General features: G+C 36.6%; 3 protein-coding genes across 4 annotated transcripts; 1 reads left to right on the top strand and 2 right to left on the bottom strand.

Annotated features, from left to right (window-relative positions):
• Positions 1–126: 126 nt before the first annotated feature.
• On the bottom strand, positions 127–2,172 carry LOC123213310 (cytochrome P450 86B1). Its single transcript, XM_044632712.1, is given in 3 exon segments — positions 127–808; positions 881–1,455; positions 1,458–2,172. Coding segments are annotated over 3 exon segments (1,671 nt in total). The 5' UTR covers positions 2,158–2,172; the 3' UTR covers positions 127–412.
• A 3,995-nt stretch (positions 2,173–6,167) lies between these two features.
• LOC123213929 lies at positions 6,168–9,069 on the top strand. Of its 2 annotated transcripts, XM_044633560.1 has the most exons (5): positions 6,168–6,403; positions 6,499–6,593; positions 6,699–6,973; positions 7,901–8,395; positions 8,492–9,069. In XM_044633560.1, the coding sequence occupies exons 1-5, from the start codon at positions 6,374–6,376 to the stop codon at positions 8,710–8,712; spliced, it is 1,116 nt and encodes a 371-aa protein (XP_044489495.1). In that variant the 5' UTR covers positions 6,168–6,373; the 3' UTR covers positions 8,713–9,069. The 2 variants fall into 2 exon arrangements, with proteins under 2 accessions (XP_044489495.1, XP_044489494.1); XM_044633559.1 differs by having other exon boundaries at positions 6,179–6,403; positions 7,901–9,069.
• A 600-nt stretch (positions 9,070–9,669) lies between these two features.
• On the bottom strand, positions 9,670–21,406 carry LOC123213928 (photosystem II stability/assembly factor HCF136, chloroplastic). Its single transcript, XM_044633558.1, has 9 exons — positions 20,985–21,406; positions 20,647–20,882; positions 20,000–20,130; positions 19,146–19,278; positions 12,667–12,789; positions 11,357–11,431; positions 10,518–10,633; positions 10,107–10,183; positions 9,670–9,876 (listed from the first exon to the last, which is right to left on the bottom strand). Exons 1-8 carry the CDS (start codon positions 21,328–21,330, stop codon positions 10,117–10,119), a joined length of 1,227 nt encoding a protein of 408 aa, XP_044489493.1. The 5' UTR covers positions 21,331–21,406; the 3' UTR covers positions 9,670–9,876; positions 10,107–10,116.
• Positions 21,407–21,580: the final 174 nt, after the last annotated feature.

The raw sequence follows: 21,580 nt of genomic DNA, 5'->3' as shown, positions 1-21,580 counted from the left end.
TGTCTTTGTCCACCTATGCTTCACGACCTCAGATCAATGTTTGTTCACTATATATCACTCGTAACTGTTCATCTACCAAAACTCAAACTTTTGAACTTCTTTCAAAAAACTAATCAGAATTAAGACTGTCATCAAACACCATTTCATTAGCTCTTGGGCTCAATTGATTTAGCAACTCAACTTCCATATCAAAATCACAGAAAAGCTAAATGTATATACCAATGACTCATCACCAGTTAGCTGCTTATTAACAATCCACTCAACAATATCGACTCTACAATTCAAACATAATTTAATAAAATATTTTCTTACAGTCAACCCTATATATTTATAGATGTAGCGCAATATATAAGGAAACCATTTATATATATTTTATTCATACAAGCTCAGCCTTCATTCATGATTCTTGGAGCTAGCTATAGTACTTTTGCAGCTCAATCTCGCGACGCTTGTATAAATTTACTTTCAATCCGTGCTTCATGTACATGGTCAGAGCGAGCTTCGGCACCACCGGATGACCTTTCACCACCTTCACATGATATCGGTATATAATCGACGCTGCAGCGAATTTCATTTGGTAGTAGGCGAAATCTTTGCCTAAACACAGTCGAGGGCCGCCGTTGAAGGCGGTGAACTTGTAGGCTGATTCACTCATGAACCGTCCCTCTCTCAGCCATCTCTCTGGCTTGAATTCTCTGCAGTCTTTTCCCCATATGGCCTCCATTCTTCCCATTGTGTAAATGGCGTATATCACTTTTGTTCCTCTTTTCACAACTGTTCCATCTGGAAATATGTCATCTTCAACCACCTGAACATTAATTACCATGAATTTGTATCAACCACAAGTGTTAATTCATAAAATGGTGGAAAATTAAATTACCTCCTTGTGATCTACAGGAACTGAAGGATATAGTCTCAAAGCCTCCGATAATGCAGCATGCAAATACTCCATCTTCTTTATCTCCTCTGGCTTAAACACCAATGGCGACTCTGCCCTTTTCGCTTCTTCTCTTTTACCAACAATTCTGCATATCTCTTCAAGAATTTTCTCCTCAACCGTCGGATTTAGTTCAAGTAACCAGAAGAACCAGCTTAACGCTACAGAAGACGTATCTCTTCCTGCAAGAATAAAATTCACACAAATATCACGCAAAAACTTATCCGAATATGGCTGTCCATATTCGTCTTTCAGACCCATAAACACTGATAAAAGATCGGATCTTTGCAAGTTTTTATCACTTGACAAAGAGAGTTCCTTCTTCCGCCTCCTGATAACTTCCTCAGCAAACTCATCAACGCCTTTAATGGATTGTTTGAGCTTCCTTTCAGTCCCCAAATCAAGATATCTCATGATTTTCCACATACAAGTCGGTGTGACAAAACGGAACACTGTGGCCTCCGTCGAGTCCTCGAAGGCTTTCGCAAATGGGATTTCCGGCAACCCCGGCCGCAAAAACCGGGGTCAACTCCGAATGCAATCATGCAAACATTATCAAAAGTTAGCCTTAATAGGATGTCTTGGAGATCAATGGAAGCTGCTCTGTTGACTGCATCTTCAAGCACGGGTAACAGCCTAGAATGAACGAGTTCAAGCAATGACTCAGTGGTGAGTTGCCGGAACTTAGCTGAGTGGAACTCGATGCTTGCCGTCTTCCTTTGTCGTTGCCACGTCTCATCGTCGGCGCTAAAGATCCCATCTCCCAAAAGATCACGAACCGTGTCATGAAAGAAACAGCCTTTAGGAAAATTAGAGAACTTTGTCTTGAGAAGATACTCAAGGTTCCGAGGATCCGCAGTCACCACACAATTCAGACTGCTAAACCATGGACCTTTGAATCTAAAGGTACCATTTTGACTACAAATCACATCGGTGATCCACTCATACAGATTCCCCTGAAGACCCGAAACCAAAGAGGGCAACATTCCAAGAAACGGCCACACGGGCAACCCATTACGCTTCTTCTGCCTCAAAGAATGTATAGCAACGAAAACAGAAAGAGCAAGAAGAAGCTCCCAGATTTGAACATCATGCAGAAAGAAGAACCCCGGGGAAAGAAAGTTCCCGGCGAAACTCTCACCGGAAGAGAATGAGAGAGAACTAAGATTAGCAGAGGCGATCATGGTGTTGGGTTGACAGGACATGCGATTGCAGTGCATTGTACGATGAATTATAATAAAGAGTAATTATATATGGAAAATTAAAGATTTGTAATGTTAATTTCTTGACGTGAATGTTTTGGTTCAATTGGTTCGATTTGGTGAGCTGAAATGTCTGGGCAGGGCAGGGCAGCCACTTTAATGTGAGTGTAACAGAAAATGGTGCCCTTTTTTCTTGATTTAGGGGTGTCAGCTTTGCGGATTTGGGAATGTTTGGAGTGTCAAAGTTGAATTACTAGTAACACATATGTTATTGACAGCCTTTTGAAATAGGAAAGTGGGTGGCGACGGATAACCTAAGTGGCTGCTATTTCTGCAGTTTAATTTGCTTAAGTTTTTGACGACTGATTACCCAATTGTTTTTAGTTTATTATGAAACAATTTAAGCACATAGAATTACAAAATTTATAGGTGGTAATGGTATGGTCACCAACAGCCATCTGTGCATTTGTCATGTGGCAACAATCCACCCGTCAATTAATTTTTTTTTCCCTTAGATTAAATTTTACCCCTAACCCATTTTTCAACCAGCCTTTGTTACAAACAAGCTGTTGCCTCCTTGTGATCCAGAAATCAGAGTCAACCTAGTACTTAACCTAGTATTAATAACAATTCATTATCTAATTTTCAACAACTCCTCCTACGTCTTTATAGTAAAGTAGAACAAAAAAGTGCATGGTTTTTATTATTAAAACCCACAAAAAAAAAAAAAAAGCCCATGACAAAAGATTATTGGAAATCTTGTTTGAAATGATAGATTTCCAATTGACCCCAAAAAATGATGCTAAATGTTATTGATGAGGAACTGTGCTCATTGGAAATGCCTTTTTTTATCCCCTTTTCTTTTTCTATCATGAATGAATTTCTCATATTTTCTTTTTCACATGTAGGATTTACATATGCAAACAACAATGAGAGAAGTTAGCTAACAATATATCTAAACTTATCATAATGGTGGCATCATTTTCTTTTAATTACGCAGCCAAATTATTTCCTTATTTTAAAATTCATGTAAAATTGCTAAACATAAAAGTGGAATTGGAGCTTTGTTTGGGTTTGAGGGGCCTTAGCCAAACCAGGCTGAATGCTTTCTGTCAAGTAAGTTTTGGGCCTTTGACAGAGTTTTTTGCATTTTGGCCCGTCCCAGGTTTCAGGTTATGTTTCACTTTATAATCTTTTATTTCACAGCATCATACTAAGTTACCCATATAAAAGGCAGGGTTGGTTTGAAATTGAGTTTATTCAAACTGACAAAATGAATTTATTTTAAGTATATTTGAACTCAAATTTATGTTTGAATTTGAAAAATGTTCAGTTTATCAAGTTTACAAAATTAAAAAAATTAATATAAATTTATAACATTCCTCTCCAAAAATACTTTTTTTGGAGAAAAAAATGTTATTAATTAATATCTGGAGCGTTTATTTAAAAAAAAAATTTAAAATAAACTCGTCACTAAAAGCATTCAAAAATTATTCTGTGAAAATTGAAAATCTGAAAGCAAACAAAAAATGTGTATATCACATACAAAAACTCATCTGAAATCATGAATTAATCATGTACATACACCTAAATATATTGTACAACTATTTGAAAACTATATCTACACAAGGTCAAAAGTCAATAATATCATACGACCGTACGTATGTAACATAAACCATAGATAACCTGCTCTAGTTCAGATCTATTCTCACTGACCCGACCTTGCCTCACAACTACCTCGATCACCTATACCTGCAATCATAAAAGGAAATGAAGTGAGAGATAAGAACACTAAGTAAAAATGAAAAAAATAAATAAACTATCTCCATTTGAGGGAATAATCTCACTCATCTTTTTCTATTAGGATCACACTTTGTCCCATTTGGTTTTCATCTGATATTTTTTGAAAGCTAACTACAGAGATTTAACACTTTTCTAGATGCGAGCTCTCTTTTTTTCTCTCACTATACCATCTCAGAATTTGAACTATGTTTTACCACGAGCATGCTCTACTATCAGCGAACCCTACTACAGGCTATGTCATACTATGGACTTATTCTACTGCGGACGTGCCCTGTTGTGAGCAGTGTAGTGTGAAGTGCCCCCTCATAGTTCGTAGTATGTATGCATTATCTCTTACTGATCTTGCTTCCATCTAAAATTGAAACTTATGCCTGGGTCTATTCTTTCTCTTTAGGCACGTGAGATACTATTACGTATCCATAACCCACTAGAGCATACTCTCAAGACGACCGCTGACTCTTGAGCCTCAAATTTCCTTTCTTCCTTTTTTTACTTTTCTTATCTTTTCCTTTTCTCTCATTTCTTTCCTTTGCTTTCTTTCTTTTTAGAAACTATAATTACTGTGTATTTGATAGAAAAGTTTTTTTGTTTAAACAATTTAACAATTCAAATGGTTTCCAAATCATACAAACTATATATAATTAAAAAGAGGATTTAATGAGTTTTCTAAAGAGCTATAGCAACACTCATTATTTATCAGATAAAACAATCAAAATGTGCTTTTTTTCTCTTTGTTCTTCTAAAAACTGTAATTACTATTCATTTTGTAGAATAGTCTTTTTGTTCAAGCAATTTAACAATCCAAAAGGTCTCTAAATCATACAAACTATATATTATTGAAAGGAGGATTTAAAGAGTTTTTCAAAAGCTATAATAACACTCATGATTCATTAGATAAGACAATCAAAATGTGGGACGAAATCAGTGGTAAAACTGTAAATTTTTTTCAACTCTTTGTCATGAACCAAAATCACACACATAGATACCTCAAATGACAAAACAATATCTCTCAACTTCAAAACTCCTCAATCATGTCATTTAACTCAACTCAATCAAGTATATATATATATATATATATATATATATATATATATATATATATATATATATATATATCCCTATGTCCCTTGTCATGACCTTATCATTTATACATATAAACTTTTCTCTTTTGCTTCCAACCATGACCAAGGCATCCATATAACACAGAATCATCATTTATAACATAGATTAAAGGAACCAAACGCATAAAAGATAAAATATAGAGTTTATTTAGCAAATTTAGGGGAGACCAAGAATGATTCCACTTACTTTGCATCAAACCGACACTTGTTAAGCTTGCTTTCTTCTCTTTGCCTTACTTATTTTCTCACCAGGAACCACTTTAAATTAATACCAAAACATACTAACATATTCATATAACATACTTCTACATATATATAAATAAAAATAGGTAAAAAAAAAGAAAGAGATCTTTTAGTTATCAATGCCTCTAAAGTGCTTCCTCTCATTTTCTTTCTTTACTTTGTCTTCCAAAATCTCTTCTAATCATTCCCTTTTCTTCAAAAACAAAAAGAAGCATGAAGAAGACAAAGTTTCTAGAAGGGACGGAAGAAGAAAATGAAAAAAAAAAATTTGTTTTGTCTTTTATCCCTTAATATATGTACATACATTTTTGGCTTATCATATTTACTTATCCTTTGTCTTTTTGTAATTTTATATATACTTGTTTTGTGACATTTTCAATCTTATCATATTTACTTGTTTTGTTTTGTAATTATATATATATATATATATATATATATATATATATATATATATATTTATACATACATTTGAATATAGATATTTAAGATTGAAAATGTCACAAAACAAGACTAAAAGACATAAATACCTTTAAAACGTGCTTGAGAGTATTACAAAATTGATTAGAATGATATCGTTTTGATTAATATATATCGAAATATTATCATTTTAATCATTTTTTGTTTGATAATAATTTCGAACTAAACTCAAAATTCAATTCTACCTAATACTGTAACGGAACTCGCACTAATTTAAACTCAACTATTCTCAAACTAATTAAATTTGAATAATTTTAAAAAATACTCAATCAATTCGAGCTTAATCTCTCTTAAATTGAGTCGAATTTGACTTTGTACATGTTCAAGCTCCTAGTATCCAGTCCAACTTTGCTGCAAATATAATTGTATATGACTGAAATCTCAATTGTACAGTTATACAATTGGTAGCTGAACACTTAAAAAAATAAAAATAAAAAATCACTTAATTACGTAATAATATATTATTATTTTTTATTTTTATTTGGTATGTTTATCTCTCAGCCCCGACTCGATGAAATTTGGAGCTGCAGTCGACAGAACGTGCCGAGCAGTGAGAGAGAAGTTAGTGTTTGTTAGCAGTAGCTTAAACAATGGCTTTTCTGTTTCAGAAATTTCAAGAGGTATACAATTCTCTTTGGTTTTATCAATTTTCGATCTTTTCAAACTCTGACTGACGATGATTAAATTTAATTCTCTGTATGCTAACTGATTACAGGGTGTGAAAATTCTTGCAAAAAGTCCAACATTTGCTAGAGATCCAAGGAAGCTTCAATTTGAAGCCGACATGAATCGTCTCTTTTTATACACTAGGTTTTTGCTGCAATCGGTCTATCTCTGAAGTGTTTTTACTTTCGTATTCGAATGTATTTGTATTGTATTATTGCTTATTAGTCATTAAAACTGTACTGGCTTCAGCTATAATCGCTTGGGAAGGGACGCTGATGAGACAGATGCCGACGAAATTATCAACATGGCTAGTAAAGCCTCTCTGGCTGATCAAGAGAAGCAAGTACAAGAAAACATCCATTCTCAATTGGAAAAGTTCTGCATTTCTATGAATCGAATTCTTCTTCCCGATACGTCAAAAGAAAGTGAGACAGTTGAGTCATCTAATCAATCAAATTCCACCACTCGCAGAAGTGGCCTGAGTTTTGCTGTTGGCAAGAGTGGCTCACCTGCTGACGCTCCTGGTGAGTTTTCCATATAATTTTTTACTTGTCAGATGTGGTACTCTTTGGGATTTTATGTTTAATCTTTGAACTTTGCTTGTAGATTGTGCTATATTCTTCAGCAAGTACAAAACCCTAAAAATAAATAGCTTGATTATCTTATTCAATGCGAAATAAGTTCACACCATACCTGAAATTTAGAACTAATAATTTCACATAATAAGTTAGCGTCTGTATTACCTCAATAATTTTAGTAAAGATCAATTATGTTATATATAATGAATGAAGAGCAGTTTTAAGAGATGAACAAGTTGAAGACTTAGCTCGGGGACATGGGAAAACACAAAATAATTCAGTTTTAGGTAACCATTATAATATTTTTGTAACCAAAAATTCTTTAAAACCTTTTTGTTTGTGAGACTGAATAGAAGTTACCTTCTGGTGGTATTCTAACCTTTTTTGTTTGGAAGTCTTAACATTTAACAACATGGGTGCAGAATGTCTGATGATTTGGTCTTTAAAGCCACTGAAAATTAATCACTTGTAGTTTTGGTATGTGAATGGGTAATGAAGATGGTAAATGCTTGTAACTGAAGGTATTTAACGTTAGGCCCTCATGGATTCTTTTTAGTTGGAAATCAATTAATCATCTTGGTGAAAATTTCATATTTTGGTTTTACTCCTCAGAGAATTGATTTCATCGCTTAATCACTATGATATATCTCATATCACACTATTTGTCCACCATGTCAATAAATATAATGAGCCGGCTAAATCTAAAGATGATTTGGGCTCTAGTAGTCATTAAGCTTCAATGTCAAATAAACTGTTCTTCAAATAAAGTAAAATTTTTCTCAGTCTTTGATGTGATTAGAACAGTAACAGAATCAGTTAATTATTACTGGACTAGTCTTCTTCAATTCTGATTACTGATGATTTTCAGCACAGTTGTACCAGAGACTAGGCCATTAAAATGCTCTGAAGTATCACAGAAATTACAGGCTAGCATTGGCTACACGCTTGATCTCAAACCATCCCTGATACCCCACGAGGAAGCTGGCAAAGGTTTATTTTTATGTGGTGAAGCTGATGTTGGTACTGTCATAGCCATATATCCTGGTGTAATATACTCCCCTGCTTATTACCAGTACATTCCTGGATACCCAAGAGTTGATGCACAGAACCCATATTTGATCACTAGGTATGACGGAACTGTAATCAATGCCAAACCTTGGGGCACTGGGGGTGACAACCGAGAAATGTGGGATGGCTTGGCAGTTCCTGAAATTAGACCAAATATGGAAGGGACAGAAAAAGGTTCAGACCGGATGTGGAAACTGCTCAGTAAGCCTATGGAAAGTAAGCGAGGGGGGAGCAGAACTGAGTTGTTGGAGAGGAGAAACCCATTGGCTTTGGCTCATTTTGCCAATCATCCAGCAAAGGGTATGGTCCCAAATGTCATGATCTGCCCTTATGACTTTCCATTGACTGAGAAGGACATGAGAGCCTATATTCCTAACATATCATTTGGAAATGCAGAGGAGGTAAGCATGAGGAGATTTGGTAGCTTTTGGTTTAGATGGGGTGGTTGGAGTAGTAGTGGGTCAGACACTCCAGTTTTGAGAACTCTAGTTTTGGTGGCTACTAGGACACTTTTTGATGAAGAGGTGCTCTTAAACTACAGGTTGAGCAACTCTAAGAGACGGCCAGCGTGGTATACTCCAGTGGATGAAGAGGAGGACCGAAGGAGATGGAGCTAAATCAGTTGAGTATTTTATTTGAATTAAAATCAGTTAAAGCTACTGCTTGAAAGTGGTTTCCAACAGGAGCAGCAGTTTTGTGTCAAACTTCTTTTGCATTCAGGGGATAATGTGAGTGTGCTCTACTATTCTTCTTCTCTATTTTTAATCTGCTTACCTGGATGGGTTACTCGGTTGTAGTTTGAAGAAACAAAATGCTAGTCTATGACCCAATTGGCAAATTTTATTGTTGTCAAGATTTTGGTTGCTTTCTTTTGCAATTGATGGGCAAATTCTTGAGTCATGAACAAATAGAGGAATTTCGTCTCAGATTGTTAGACATTGCAACAATCAAAAAGGAATTACTTTTAGGGATAATTATTTTTTTATTTGTAAAATATGATGTCATGCCCAGTGATCATCCTTCTGTAAAAGCTAACTTGTTATGTTGTGAGCTGTGTTGCTGCTTGCAGGAACTAAGGACCCATCGAAAATGCACAACAGTTGGATCCACAATAGACTAAAATAATGATGATCAGATTCTTGCTATTCATTTTTATAATTACACATTAAGACTTGCATCATTTTAGTTTAATTAACTTGGTTTATGCTGATAGCACCTGGTCTGTTCTTACAACAAGTAATCTTTAATGAATCTTGAGCAATAAAACTATGAACACCCAATTTTGGGTATCTAATTGGGTATCGAGATGATTATATAATAATACATCATTTGAGTATCTAATTGAGTATACAAAATTCCACTTTTAAATAATTAGTCAGCTATATGATCCATGAATGGATATGGATGCCCACTTGAAGCAATTACAAATATGAGAAACAGATCGGAGTTTCTCAAGTGAGAGAACCCAAACCTTAATTCTCTTCTTAGTTTCTCAAGTGAGAGAAACAGATTGAATGTAAAAACTGTGATGATGATGGCAGTTGTCATAAGAATATCCACCAGTTCTGTCGTGTACAAAATTAAAATCGTTATTCAAACTAAATTGACCTTTCTTAGTGCAACTGTTAACAAATCATTGTTTAAGTTCTCCACCGAAAACAAAAGGCTCTTGCCAGGATTTTCAAGTAATTTAAATGAAATGGTTACATTCACATACAGAATCACATCCCTCTTTACAACTTGAAGGTATATAGCTATACAAAATTGCAATCCTCATACACCTGCAAACATCAAAACTCAGCTTTCATCAAATCCAGGAAAAAAATCAGCAGCATAAACTTCTTAATTCTTAACCCATAAAATAAGTTTCAGTTGTTTTGATCATCAATTGAAACGCTTGATTGAAGAGGTGAGTTAATTACTGTAAAATTTAGAGAAAAATTGTAAGAAAAAAAATTTATTATTGGAAATATATAAATCATGTAAAGCAAACCAGATTTTAGATGATTACCATTTCAACTCTATCCTAGATACTGAAGCAATACACCATCATTCCCCAAAACAAATCCTTTCTGCTCGTTGATGAATCTGCATCATTATGAATAACAGTATCAATAGCTGGGTAATGCAACTAAAAATTTAGTTGACATATTTAAAATCCTTACGAACCAAAGGTAAACATAGTTCTGATTCTTTTTCTGGTTTTAGGCTAATTTATTTATTAATTCCATTTGGTACAGGGGAAATATGCCCAGCTGTCGCTGTTAGTTTATAGTTTCAGTTTGGTCTTTGACTTGGTAACCCAAAGAAAAACTGTGAATCTGGAAAATGAAATAGACAACCATCTAGAAATTTTACGTTTCGAAGAAGTGAATTATTTGAAAGAAGATACACAGAAGATCTTGAATAAGATTAGACTCACTTCACTGAGTAAAGATTCGCAGCAATATTGTCCGCTGTTTTGTCACGAATCCATGTCTTGCCACCATTCGATGTTTTCAAAAGAATCCCACTTCCACCTGCCGCCCAAGCCTCATCCTGCAAAAAAAAAAAAAAAAAAAAAAAAAAGCTCAGCATGCAAAAAGCTTCTAATTCAGAGATTGTGATTAAAGACTAATCATGATGTCCAAGGAATTCATGTGAACGTCCAAGAAAAGGAAAATTTTGAAAGAGAACTTATGTGCTTCCTTTGATAAAATTTATTTATTTCCATTTTGGTTTTCATTTTTTTTTCATGAAATATAGTGTGTGTGAGTGTTTAAAGATCCCATTGCTAAGATACGTTTATGTTTTATTTAGATTCTTTTTCAATATAGATTGAAAAGCACTTGAAGCTGCAATTGTGACCTGCTTACAAAAATTCATGCACACAAGAACAGAAAGTTGTACATTAGTCTGCAATTTAACGGCTATGAATTATGCATGTCTACATTATCATTTAACAGTGAACCCGGCTGACAACAATGAAAGACTTAACTAAATATGTAAAACTTACTATGGTAGACATTTGATGTGCTTATAATACATGTCTCATTGCATGCTCCAGACATATTATTTTGTATCAATACATGCATACCAATCATCTATCCGTATGTTCATAAAGATTATATGTAAGTTCACACAGAATACGTTTATGAAGCATTTAATGGGGCTGCATAGCCTTTTAAAAATCAGTTAAATATTGTAGCTTTACATCCAGCTATAGTTAAGCCACAATACCTTGTGTAAGAAGGTACAATCATTTCATAACAAAGCTGTTACCTTTGAGCGGTATCCAACATCAAGAATGCCAAAACCACGGCTTTGAACTGGAACTTCTTCAAACTCCTCTGTTATCTAAAACACCAAACACCAACTGTGTTTCAACAATTGAAGTATGAAGCTGAGCAATGGGTGAAGTAATTACCATTGTAAGAAGAAAACACACAACAATATCATGAAAACCGATAGAGGTATTTATTAAACACAACTGGGCAACCATAATCTTAACATTAAGACCTCTTGAATCACAGCAAAGTTTTAATCTTTCTTATAGACTCCATTTCAGTGTAACTTGAAACAAGGGAGACCAAATGCAGGTGCTTTTGGTTGGAGTGTATATTTTGCTTATCCCTCCATGAGAATTTTCGGGTTTCACAGCAGATCCTAGTTCACAACTGTAACATAATTGTCTTTATAAATGAGTTACATTGGTGGATTAAACCTCATTACAAGCATAAAACGTACATAGAAGAGAATATCTAAGATACTGCAATGGTATCAAGAGCAATACCAGATGCCAAATCACGTATACATGTTAAGCTTTAGTTTAACAACTACCAAGCATATAACTTGTTAAGATATGTAGGAAGGATAATTTAGAGGTGACATAAATTCATCAGTTTGTAATGCCTAATGCTGTATATAAGAGAGAATATAGAGCATCACAGTAGTATTATATCATCCATATCACAGCTCAATCAGTTTAAACAGCTTAAAAGTTCTATTTCTCTCCAGTTATCTTTACAATTAATTTGATTGGTGATTAATGAACTGAAAACCTACATGTCAGATGTATTCATTTATGGTAGCATTGATGTGGTACCATCATGATATCATAAATTTTTATGGTATACATAAGTAGGTACACGATAAACAGACTTCTATAACTAAGCTTTTCTGATTTGATATCATAGCAAGCACTCATTTAACCTAAAAATTTACAGGCTCAAGCATTAATCCCATGAAATTAAATGTTAGAGTCCACACGAATCCATAATACTAAGATAAAAAAGGTTCAAATAAAAACTAATATGAATTTGTGGCTATATGTCCTTATATCTCCCCTTCTTCCTTCAGTCCCCGCGACTAATTCATATATAGATTGCTTCTGCCAAGAATAATGAAAAACATATTTCTATGTGCCTTTTCTTTTTGCATAATAAGCCATCCATTCTTATTTAAGCAAATGCAACCTCATCTAAGAAATAAAACATGTGAACATTTATCATATTTCCCCATGATAACTTAAAAAACTGAGACTCTCTGGAACAAAAAAATTGTGATAAATAAATGTGCTCACAGATACTTACCCCAGTGCCTTTGCTGAGAAAAAGCCCCCCTCCCCGAACAAGAAGCCAAAGACCACCATCTGCTCTCCAACCCATGTTCTGGATTCTTCTTGCAATTCCCCTGTTATGTGGCTGCCAAAATGGCTGCAATTTTATAAATTGTAATAAACCACTGTCAGCATTCTTAAACCAACAGAAAGTTTAGTTATTTGATCATAACTAGACTTATTACAAAGATTTCATGTGAATAATAGTATATTATAGAACAATTTTACTATAAATAAAGGAGGAAGTTTTTTTTGCCAATCAATCCGGAAAGCGTACATATATACAGAAAACCAGTATGGTATCTGTTGAGATATGTTGAGATATTGTTGAGATCTTTGTATTGATAGTGAATCATAGAGAATCATATAGATTATGAATTCAGATATTTGTATTGATAGTGAATCATAGAAGATCATATAGAATAGGAATGCTATAATATCCTTCCTAATCTTAGATAGGAGTAGTTAATAGTTTTCCTAAATTAGCTTTTCTAATCTCCTATATAATTGTAATTCTATTGAATGTGAAAGATACAGAAAATTATATTCTTTCATGGTATCAGAGCCCAGAATAAGAATTTGAAATTTTTCCGGCATCCTTTCCGGCTAATAAAACCCCCTTTCCAGCTGTTTATCCGATCACCGTCGTTCCATCATCTTCCGGTGATTGTGCTCACACTGGAGGGATCGCAATAGTCTCGCCGTCAAACCCGTCGAAGTCCCGTTGCCGTTAGCCGTTGCACGCGCCAACACGCGCTGCTTGTCTCCTCAGTATCTCGGTCTCCGATCTCCTGTTCCGACGACCGTGAAACGACACCGCCCCCTCAATCGGACTCAGACGACACCGACGATTCCATCCGTGGAAACTCCGCCGCCATCCGACGCCGGAATAGCTCACACGCATTGGCCGTTGTTCGTGCTCAGACTGTGATCTCCGATCTGCTTCTCCGGAGAGCGTGCTGCCTCACCATCGGCACTGTCAGTTACAAAAAGATCCGGTGATCCTCCTCCGGCCATCCACGCGCCGTTCTGTCGCCATCCGCTTCTGTTATCGCCGGAAATCAATTTCTGCCGACCTTTCTCTTCTCTTCAAATTGTGATTCTTCTACCGGCCTTATCATCGGGAGCTTTTCAACGCTTCTTCTACCAGGTGGATTAAGTTTTCGATCTTACTCTGGTATTATGACTATTGAAAGCTTCAAAGCAGGTACATCATTCTCGTTCACTTCCTTGCCTATTATCACAACTGAAAAATTAACTGGTAGCAGTAATTATACTTCATGGGCTGCTTCTATTGAGTTATGGTGTATGGGACAAGGAATCGAAGCCCATTTAATCACTAAGGTTGAGGATGTTCAAACCGATACGTCTAACTGAATTAGAATTGATGCTACTTTGTGTAGTATGTTATGGAATACGATTGATATCCAACTGCAACCAATTTTTAAAGCATATCGTACATGCTTTGACCTATGGGCTCAGGCTAAACTTTTCTATACTAATGACATCCAACAACTATATTCAGTGGTGTCTAATATGGTTAATTTAAAACAACTTGGGTTGAGCATGTCAGATTTTCTTGGACGGATGGCTTCACTGAAAACTGAGTTTAATTTTCTCCTTCCTGCCGGTAAATCTGTTGCAGCAGACTTGGCACAGCGAGACAGATTCTTTATGGTATTAACTTTAGCTGCTCTCGGTCCGGACCTTGATAATGTTCGAGATCAAATTTTAGCGAGTGCAGTTATCCCATCACTGGATGAAGTCTTTGCTCGATTGCTCGATGTGTCCTCTCCAAGTATTATAACAGGTTCCAACCTAGACTCATCTGCACTTGCCTCCCAAACTCAACAAGGAGAACATACTGGTCGGGGGAATTGACCACGATGCAACTATTGCCATAAATGGGGTCATACTAGAGACAAATGTTATAAACTATATGGTCGTCTTCCTCGGGTTGCCAACGTTATTTAGATGGATGGTCCACACTCTTCTAATAATCAGTCTCAACCATCATTGACTCTCACAGGTGCTGATTACGACGAGTATCTCAAGTATCAAGCGTCGAAGCAACCCTCATCTAACATTGCTTCTAGTGCACATCCAGGTCACCCAGCCGTATGTTTCACTCAATCCTCCCCTTCTGGACCTTGGGTTCTCAATTCTGGTGCTTCTGACCACATCTCTGGTAACCTTAATTTACTTTCTCATTGTACTAAGTCTCAGTCTCTACTTGCTGTCACATTAGCCAATGGTTCTATAGCCCAAGCAACGACCTTAGGTCGTGCACTTCCTCTTCCTTCTTTACCTTTAAACTCTGTACTTCATATACTTGAATGCCCTTTTAATCTCATCTCTGTGAGTAAACTCACTCATTCTTTAGACTGTGTCATTACCTTTACTAAAGATTCTTTTGTTATACAGGACCGCAGTACGAGACGGACGATTGGCACAGGACGTGAGTCACAGGGTCTCTACCACTTACATCTACCATCTGAGTCTGTAGCCTGTCCAGTTACTACGTCTCCGACAGCTTTTCACAATCGCCTCGGACATCCTAGTATCTCCAAACTATAGAAGATGGTACCTAGTTTGTCTTCTTTATCATTTCTTCAATGTGAGTCGTGTCAGCTTGACAAACATACTAGACAAATATTTCCCAAGCGAGTCAATAATCGGGCTGCATCCCCTTTTGAGTTAGTTCATTCAGATGTTTGGGGTCCCAGTAGAGTCGCGTCTGTTTTAGGTTTTAAATAGGCCAAACGACTATTTCCCACCCAAGGTTTAGCGTTTTCTCAAAAGTCCCCCCTTTAACTATGGAAATACCAAACACCCACCCATGGCCGGTTAGATTTAACCAAACCCTAACGGTGGTAGGGGTAAAATCGTCATTTTGGCTATAATATTAAAAATAAACTAAAATAGAATCTAATTTTGCCCCTCTAAACTTTAAAAACTAAAATTTTCCCCCACCCTAAGTTTTAAAAAATCACAGTTTCACCCTAGGGTTTAGTTTTGAAATCTCCGGCGACCTCTCCTGCTCCGTTGCCGACGGCCGCTCCCTCCCGAAGCAACCTCTCCTTCCGGCGATCTTTTTCCTCCCATTTGGAGGTCCGATCGACGCCCGGAGACGCCGTGGGAGACGAAGAACTTCGTCGGGAAGACGAAGTTCTTCGTCTTCCCAGACGAAGCCGATGCCGTCGTCTTCCCAGAGGTCTTCTTCTGGGAAGACGATCGTCTTTCCAGACGAAGACGACGGCATCATCTTCGTCTGGGAAGACGAAGAACTTCGTCTTTCCGACGAAGTTCTTCGTCTCCCACGGCGTCTTCGGGCGTCGATCGGACCTCCAAATGGGAGGAAAGAGATCGTCGGAAGGAGAGGTTGCTTCGGGAGGGAGTGGCCATCGGCAACGGAGCCGGAGAGGTCGCCGGAGATTTCAAAACCAAACCCTAAGGTGAAACTGCCATTTTTTAAAACTTAGGCGAGGGGAAATTTCAGTTTTTAAAGTTTAGGGGGGCAAAAGGAGATAAAATTTTCAGCCGTTAGGGTTTGGTTAAATCTAACCGGCCATGGGTGGGTGTTTGGTGTTTCCATAATTAAAGGGGGGACTTTTGAGAAAACGCTAAACCTTGGGTGGGAAATAGTCGTTTGGCCTTTTAAATACTTTGTTACTTTTATTGACGATTATTCTCGTTGCACCTGGTTGTTTTTGATGAAAAATCGATCTGAGTTATTTTCTATTTTTGAGACTTTTTGTGCTGAAATAAAAACACAATTTTCTACTACTATACGTATCCTTCGTAGTGATAATGCTACTGAGTATTTCTCTGCTCCTTTCACCAAGTTTATGTCTTCTCAAGGTATTTTACATCAGTCATCTTGTGTTTATACCCCTCAGCAAAATAGGGTTGCTGAACGTAAAAATCGACACCTTCTTGAAACAGCTCGTACCCTTCTTATACACAATAATGTCCTCTCTCAATTTTGGGCTGATGCAGTCCTTACTACTTGCTTTCTAATACATCGAATGCCATCTTCAGTTTTACAACATCAGGTACCTCACTCTATTTTACATCCTGAACAACCTCTGTATTCTCTTTCTTCTCGTATTTTTGAGTGCACTTGTTTTATTCATAACCTATCTCCTGGTCAGGACAAGTTAACCGCTCGTGCTTTCAAATGTGTCTTTCTTGGGTACTCTCGTCTTCAGAAAGGATATCGGTGTTATTCTCCTGAAACACGTCGATATTATATTTCTGCGGACGTTACATTTTTTGAGTCTTCTCCTTATTTTTCGTCTCCAAGTGGTCCACCTATCACAGAAACTCTTCCATTGTCTTCTATTATCTCTTTGCCTATTTCTCTGTCTGAGCCTGCTCCTCTCATTGAGCAGTCTCTTCAGCCCAGTACGGGTCCTACAGGTGACGATGTTCATGAGGTAACTCCTGAGATTCCTGTGTCTCCACTTTCTACACCAATCTCCTCTAATACTGAGGTCTTGTCTCCTACTGATCAGTTTCCCATTGCCATTCGCAAAGGTATGCGTTCCACTCGTAATCTTCATCCTATTTATAATTTCCTTAGTTATCATCGCTTATCCTCACCATATTATGCATTTATGTCTACATTATCCTCTATTTTTATCCCTAACAATATTCATGAGGCCCTTTCTGACCATGGATGGCAACAAGCAATGCTGGATGAGATGTCTGTTTTACATGCCAATGGTACTTGGGATTTAGTTTCCTTACCTCCTGGACACACCACTGTTGGTTATCAGTGGATCTATACTGTTAAGGTTGGTCCGGATGGCAAGGTTGATAGATTGAAAGCTCGGTTGGTTGCGAAAGGGTACACCCAGACATATGGCCTGGACTATTATGAAACATTCTCTCCAGTGGCTAAAATGTCCTCTGTTCGTTTGTTTCTCTCTATGGCTGCCATTAGACATTGGCCTCTACATCAGTTGGATATCAAGAATGCTTTTCTTCATGGTGAACTTCAGGAGGAGATTTATATGGAGCAACCACCTGGTTTTGTTGCTCAGGGGGAGTCTGGATTGGTTTGTAAACTCTGACGCTCTTTATACGGTTTAAAATAATCTCCCCGTGCTTGGTTTGGGCGTTTTAGTACAGAAATTCAGGAATTTGGCATGAGTAGAAGCGAGTCTGATCATTCGGTGTTCTATAGACATACCTCACAAGGACAAAGTATCTATTTGGTTGTTTATGTGGATGATATTGTTATAACAGGAAATGATCAAGATGGCATTATGCAATTAAAACAACATCTACTTAGACATTTTCAGACTAAAGATTTGGGGCCACTCAAGTATTTTCTCGGCATAGAAGTGGCACAATCTAAATCTGAAATTGTTATCTCACAAAGAAAGTATGCTTTGGATATTCTAGAAGAAACATGGATGTTAGACTGTAAACCTATAGACTCTCCCATGGATCCTAATACTAAACTCTTACCTAGACAGGGGGAGTCTCTTAATGATCACGGGAGGTATCGCAGATTGGTTGGTAAGCTCAATTATCTCACCATAACACGACCTGACATTTCATTTTCAGTCAGTGTTGTTAGTCAGTTTCTTCAGTCGCCATGTACCCATCATTGGGATGCTGTTGTTCGGATTCTACGGTATATCAAAGGAGCACCAGGAAAAGGTCTACTCTATGAGAATAAGGGTCATACACAGATAGTTGGATATTCTGATGCCGATTGGGCAGGCTCACCTTCAGATAGACGATCTAATTCTGGGTATTGTGTCTTGGTTGGAGGAAATCTTATATCGTGGAAAAGCAAGAAACAAGATGTTGTGACTAGATCAAGTGCCGAAGCTGAGTATCGCGCTATGACATTAGTTACCTGTGAACTTGTTTGGTTGAAGCAGTTAATTCAAGAATTAAAGTTTGCAGATGTTCCTAAAATGACATTATTTTGTGATAACCAGGCTGCTCTTCACATCTCTTCTAATCCAGTTTTTCATGAAAGAACAAAGCATATAGAAATTGATTGTCACTTTGTTCGAGAGAAAGTTATATCTGGCGTTATTGGCACAAGTCATGTCAAGTCAAATGATCAACTTGCTGACATCCTGACTAAATCGCTTCGAGGCCACGAATTAATTATATTTGTAACAAGCTTGGTGCATATGATTTATATGCTCCAGCTTGAGGGGGAGTGTTGAGATATGTTGAGATCTTTGTCTTGATAGTGAATCATAGAGAATCATATAGATTAGGAATTCAGATATTTGTATTGATAGTGAATCATAGAAGATCATATAGAATAAGAATGCTATAATATCCTTCCTAATCTTAGATAGGAGTAGTTAATAGTTTTCCTAAATTAGCTTTTCTAATCTCCTATATAATTGTAATTCTATTGAATGTGAAAGATACAGAAAATTATATTCTTTCAGTATCCCTAAAAAATAAACATACCTGCCCAGGCTGCCAAGTTAGATAGAAGTTACCGCGGCTAGAGACGGCAACATAGTTTCCATCTGGAGAGCGATTAACAGTATTGAAAGTTCCAGTATAGTAGCTTGCACCACTAATACCACTAGAAACTGTTCTGTAAAAGCAATGAAGCTATGTAAATATATTGTGCTTGTTTGAAACTTCCATCAGTTATGCAGATTTTGCAATATCTTAGCTATTCAGGTGAATTTTTGTATAGACTGTACAGCAATATTACACACATACTCTAATCCTAATTGGTGACAATGAAAGGCATCAAAAGCTTCCACTGACGATTTTTATTTACTATTGAGAAGAGCTGAATAAAATGTCAAGCTTAAGACTGAATGTTAACTTTAGGTACAAATAAATAGGAATGCAATCCACTAGTGATCTGGGAAAGGAAAACCAGTTGATATGGTCCAAAGCCACAGCTCAACTGATAATTGGAAAAAAGAATGAATCTTATTCTATAGCAACAAAGAGGAGTATAATAACTACTAGTCAAAGAAATATCAATGAACTATGCTCATGATTAATAGCATCTCAACAGGGAGAGCTAACAAATGTAACATCTCTTCTGTGCACAAAGCTAAATATTATCCATAATTCAGGAAAAAAATGCAATGCAACAGGAAATGATGGCCAACCCCATATGAAGGTGAAAAACTTCGGAAAAGAAAGATGATAATAAACATATATATTGTCTATGAACCAGAGTTTTTCACTAGATTCTAACACCTAGGGTATATTTTAATTATTTGGTACAGCTAAGTGACAAAAACCTTCCTCATAAAACAATTTGCAATAAGACTAAATTTGAAGCATAAATTCACCTGTTAAGAGTAGCAGAAACAGTCTCTTGTACCGCAGCCCTCCAGTTATAGCCCTTATTCGATGTAACATATATTGCACCTTCGTCTGTTACCATCTCTGCGCTCTTTTCACCAGTGGCCTTTATATACACCTGCATAGGTCATGACAGAACCACATTAGCATTTTCATGTCAACCTGAAAAAATAAGGGTTAAAAATCTCTACACAAAGTTGATACTTCCAAAAGTTTCTGCAGATATTATACGTGCGGAAATTTAAAAAAATATACAACCCAAAAAGTAAAGTAATAAAAGAAGAAAGAAAATCTAGATAAAATAAACATGAGTCACAAGACACTTTCCGGCGGAAAGTGTCCGCTATAGCTGCCTTCAAAATGGTGAGAAGATCTACCACGGAAAGATAAAAATCAAGCACTCTCTAGTCTCGTTTGTCATTACATTTGCATTCACAATCAAGAATTTCTGAAACTGTTTTACAATGATGCAAAAGTTTCATAATGTAAGAAATATAATCACCTCCACTAGGATTGATATTCAGAATTAGTGAATATTTATCCTACCACTCAATGCTTCAAATTTAAGATATCCCTTTCATTACAATGTGAGGTCATAGACATCTCTTTCTAGTGATTTAAAATGTAAACTTACAATGTCTCCAGGAAGTTGAGCACTTAACGGAATTCTTTCCCAACTTTCTCCAGCATCAGAAGTGTACAACAAAACTGCGGGTTTTCCAACAATCCAACCTTCCTTACCCAAGAAGCTAATCGAATTAAATCTATAATTAAAATCTTCCTCTTCCGCAGACGGTATCGAACGTGGAAACCAAGTTTTTCCACCATCTTTGGTCTCCAAAATGGTCTGCCTGGTTCCCAACAGAAAGCCTATCCAACCAATCAAACAGCCAAAGCCAATCTTACTCAAAGACAACTATTTATTCATTTACAAAAACTTATCAACTCAAGATTATATTAAACAAAAAATACCGTGGTTCAAGTCATCAGGCACAAAAGCAATGTCAAGAAGAACAACACCAGGATCAATAGGAAGGTAGACACGCTCCCAGGCAGAGAGCGTTTCTTCAGACTTAGCGGGTTGTTGGTATAATGTAGTAGCGATGGAGAGAGATAGCGATAACGAAGCGGTTTGAGAGATTAAGTGTCTGCGATTGAAGGATGAAGTGTGGGTTGTTTTTTGAAGAGAGCAAGCTCGAGGGTGCAAAGATGGTGGTAATGAAGTTGTAGGGATGAAGCGAGGAAGGAAGAGAGAAGTCAAAGAAGGTTTGACCAAGGTGACTGGTTCGCCCAGACGTAAACTGGTAGTAGTAGCCATTGTTGCAGTACGAAGGATCTCTCTCTCTTTCTTATCCGAACGAATGGTTTGGTGGTTGGTTATCAACGGCTATGCGGGCAGTTTTAAGCTTCTCATATAGAATAATTATTTTCTAAACAACCCCATAGTTTTCGGAAAGTACCGAAAATCTCCTCAAAGTACGGTTATTTTAATACTTTCACAAAACCTTGGGCTTTGAAATGCTCTATCAATAAAAACTAACAATTTTATTTTCAAATTTAATTGAATC

The sequence above is a fragment of the Mangifera indica genome, chromosome 4 (genome assembly GCF_011075055.1).
Source record: "Mangifera indica cultivar Alphonso chromosome 4, CATAS_Mindica_2.1, whole genome shotgun sequence".
NCBI classification, from domain to species: Eukaryota; Viridiplantae; Streptophyta; class Magnoliopsida; order Sapindales; family Anacardiaceae; genus Mangifera; species Mangifera indica.
The sequence above is the reverse complement of the archived record's forward strand: the minus strand, read 5'-3'. Positions and strand labels throughout refer to the sequence as shown.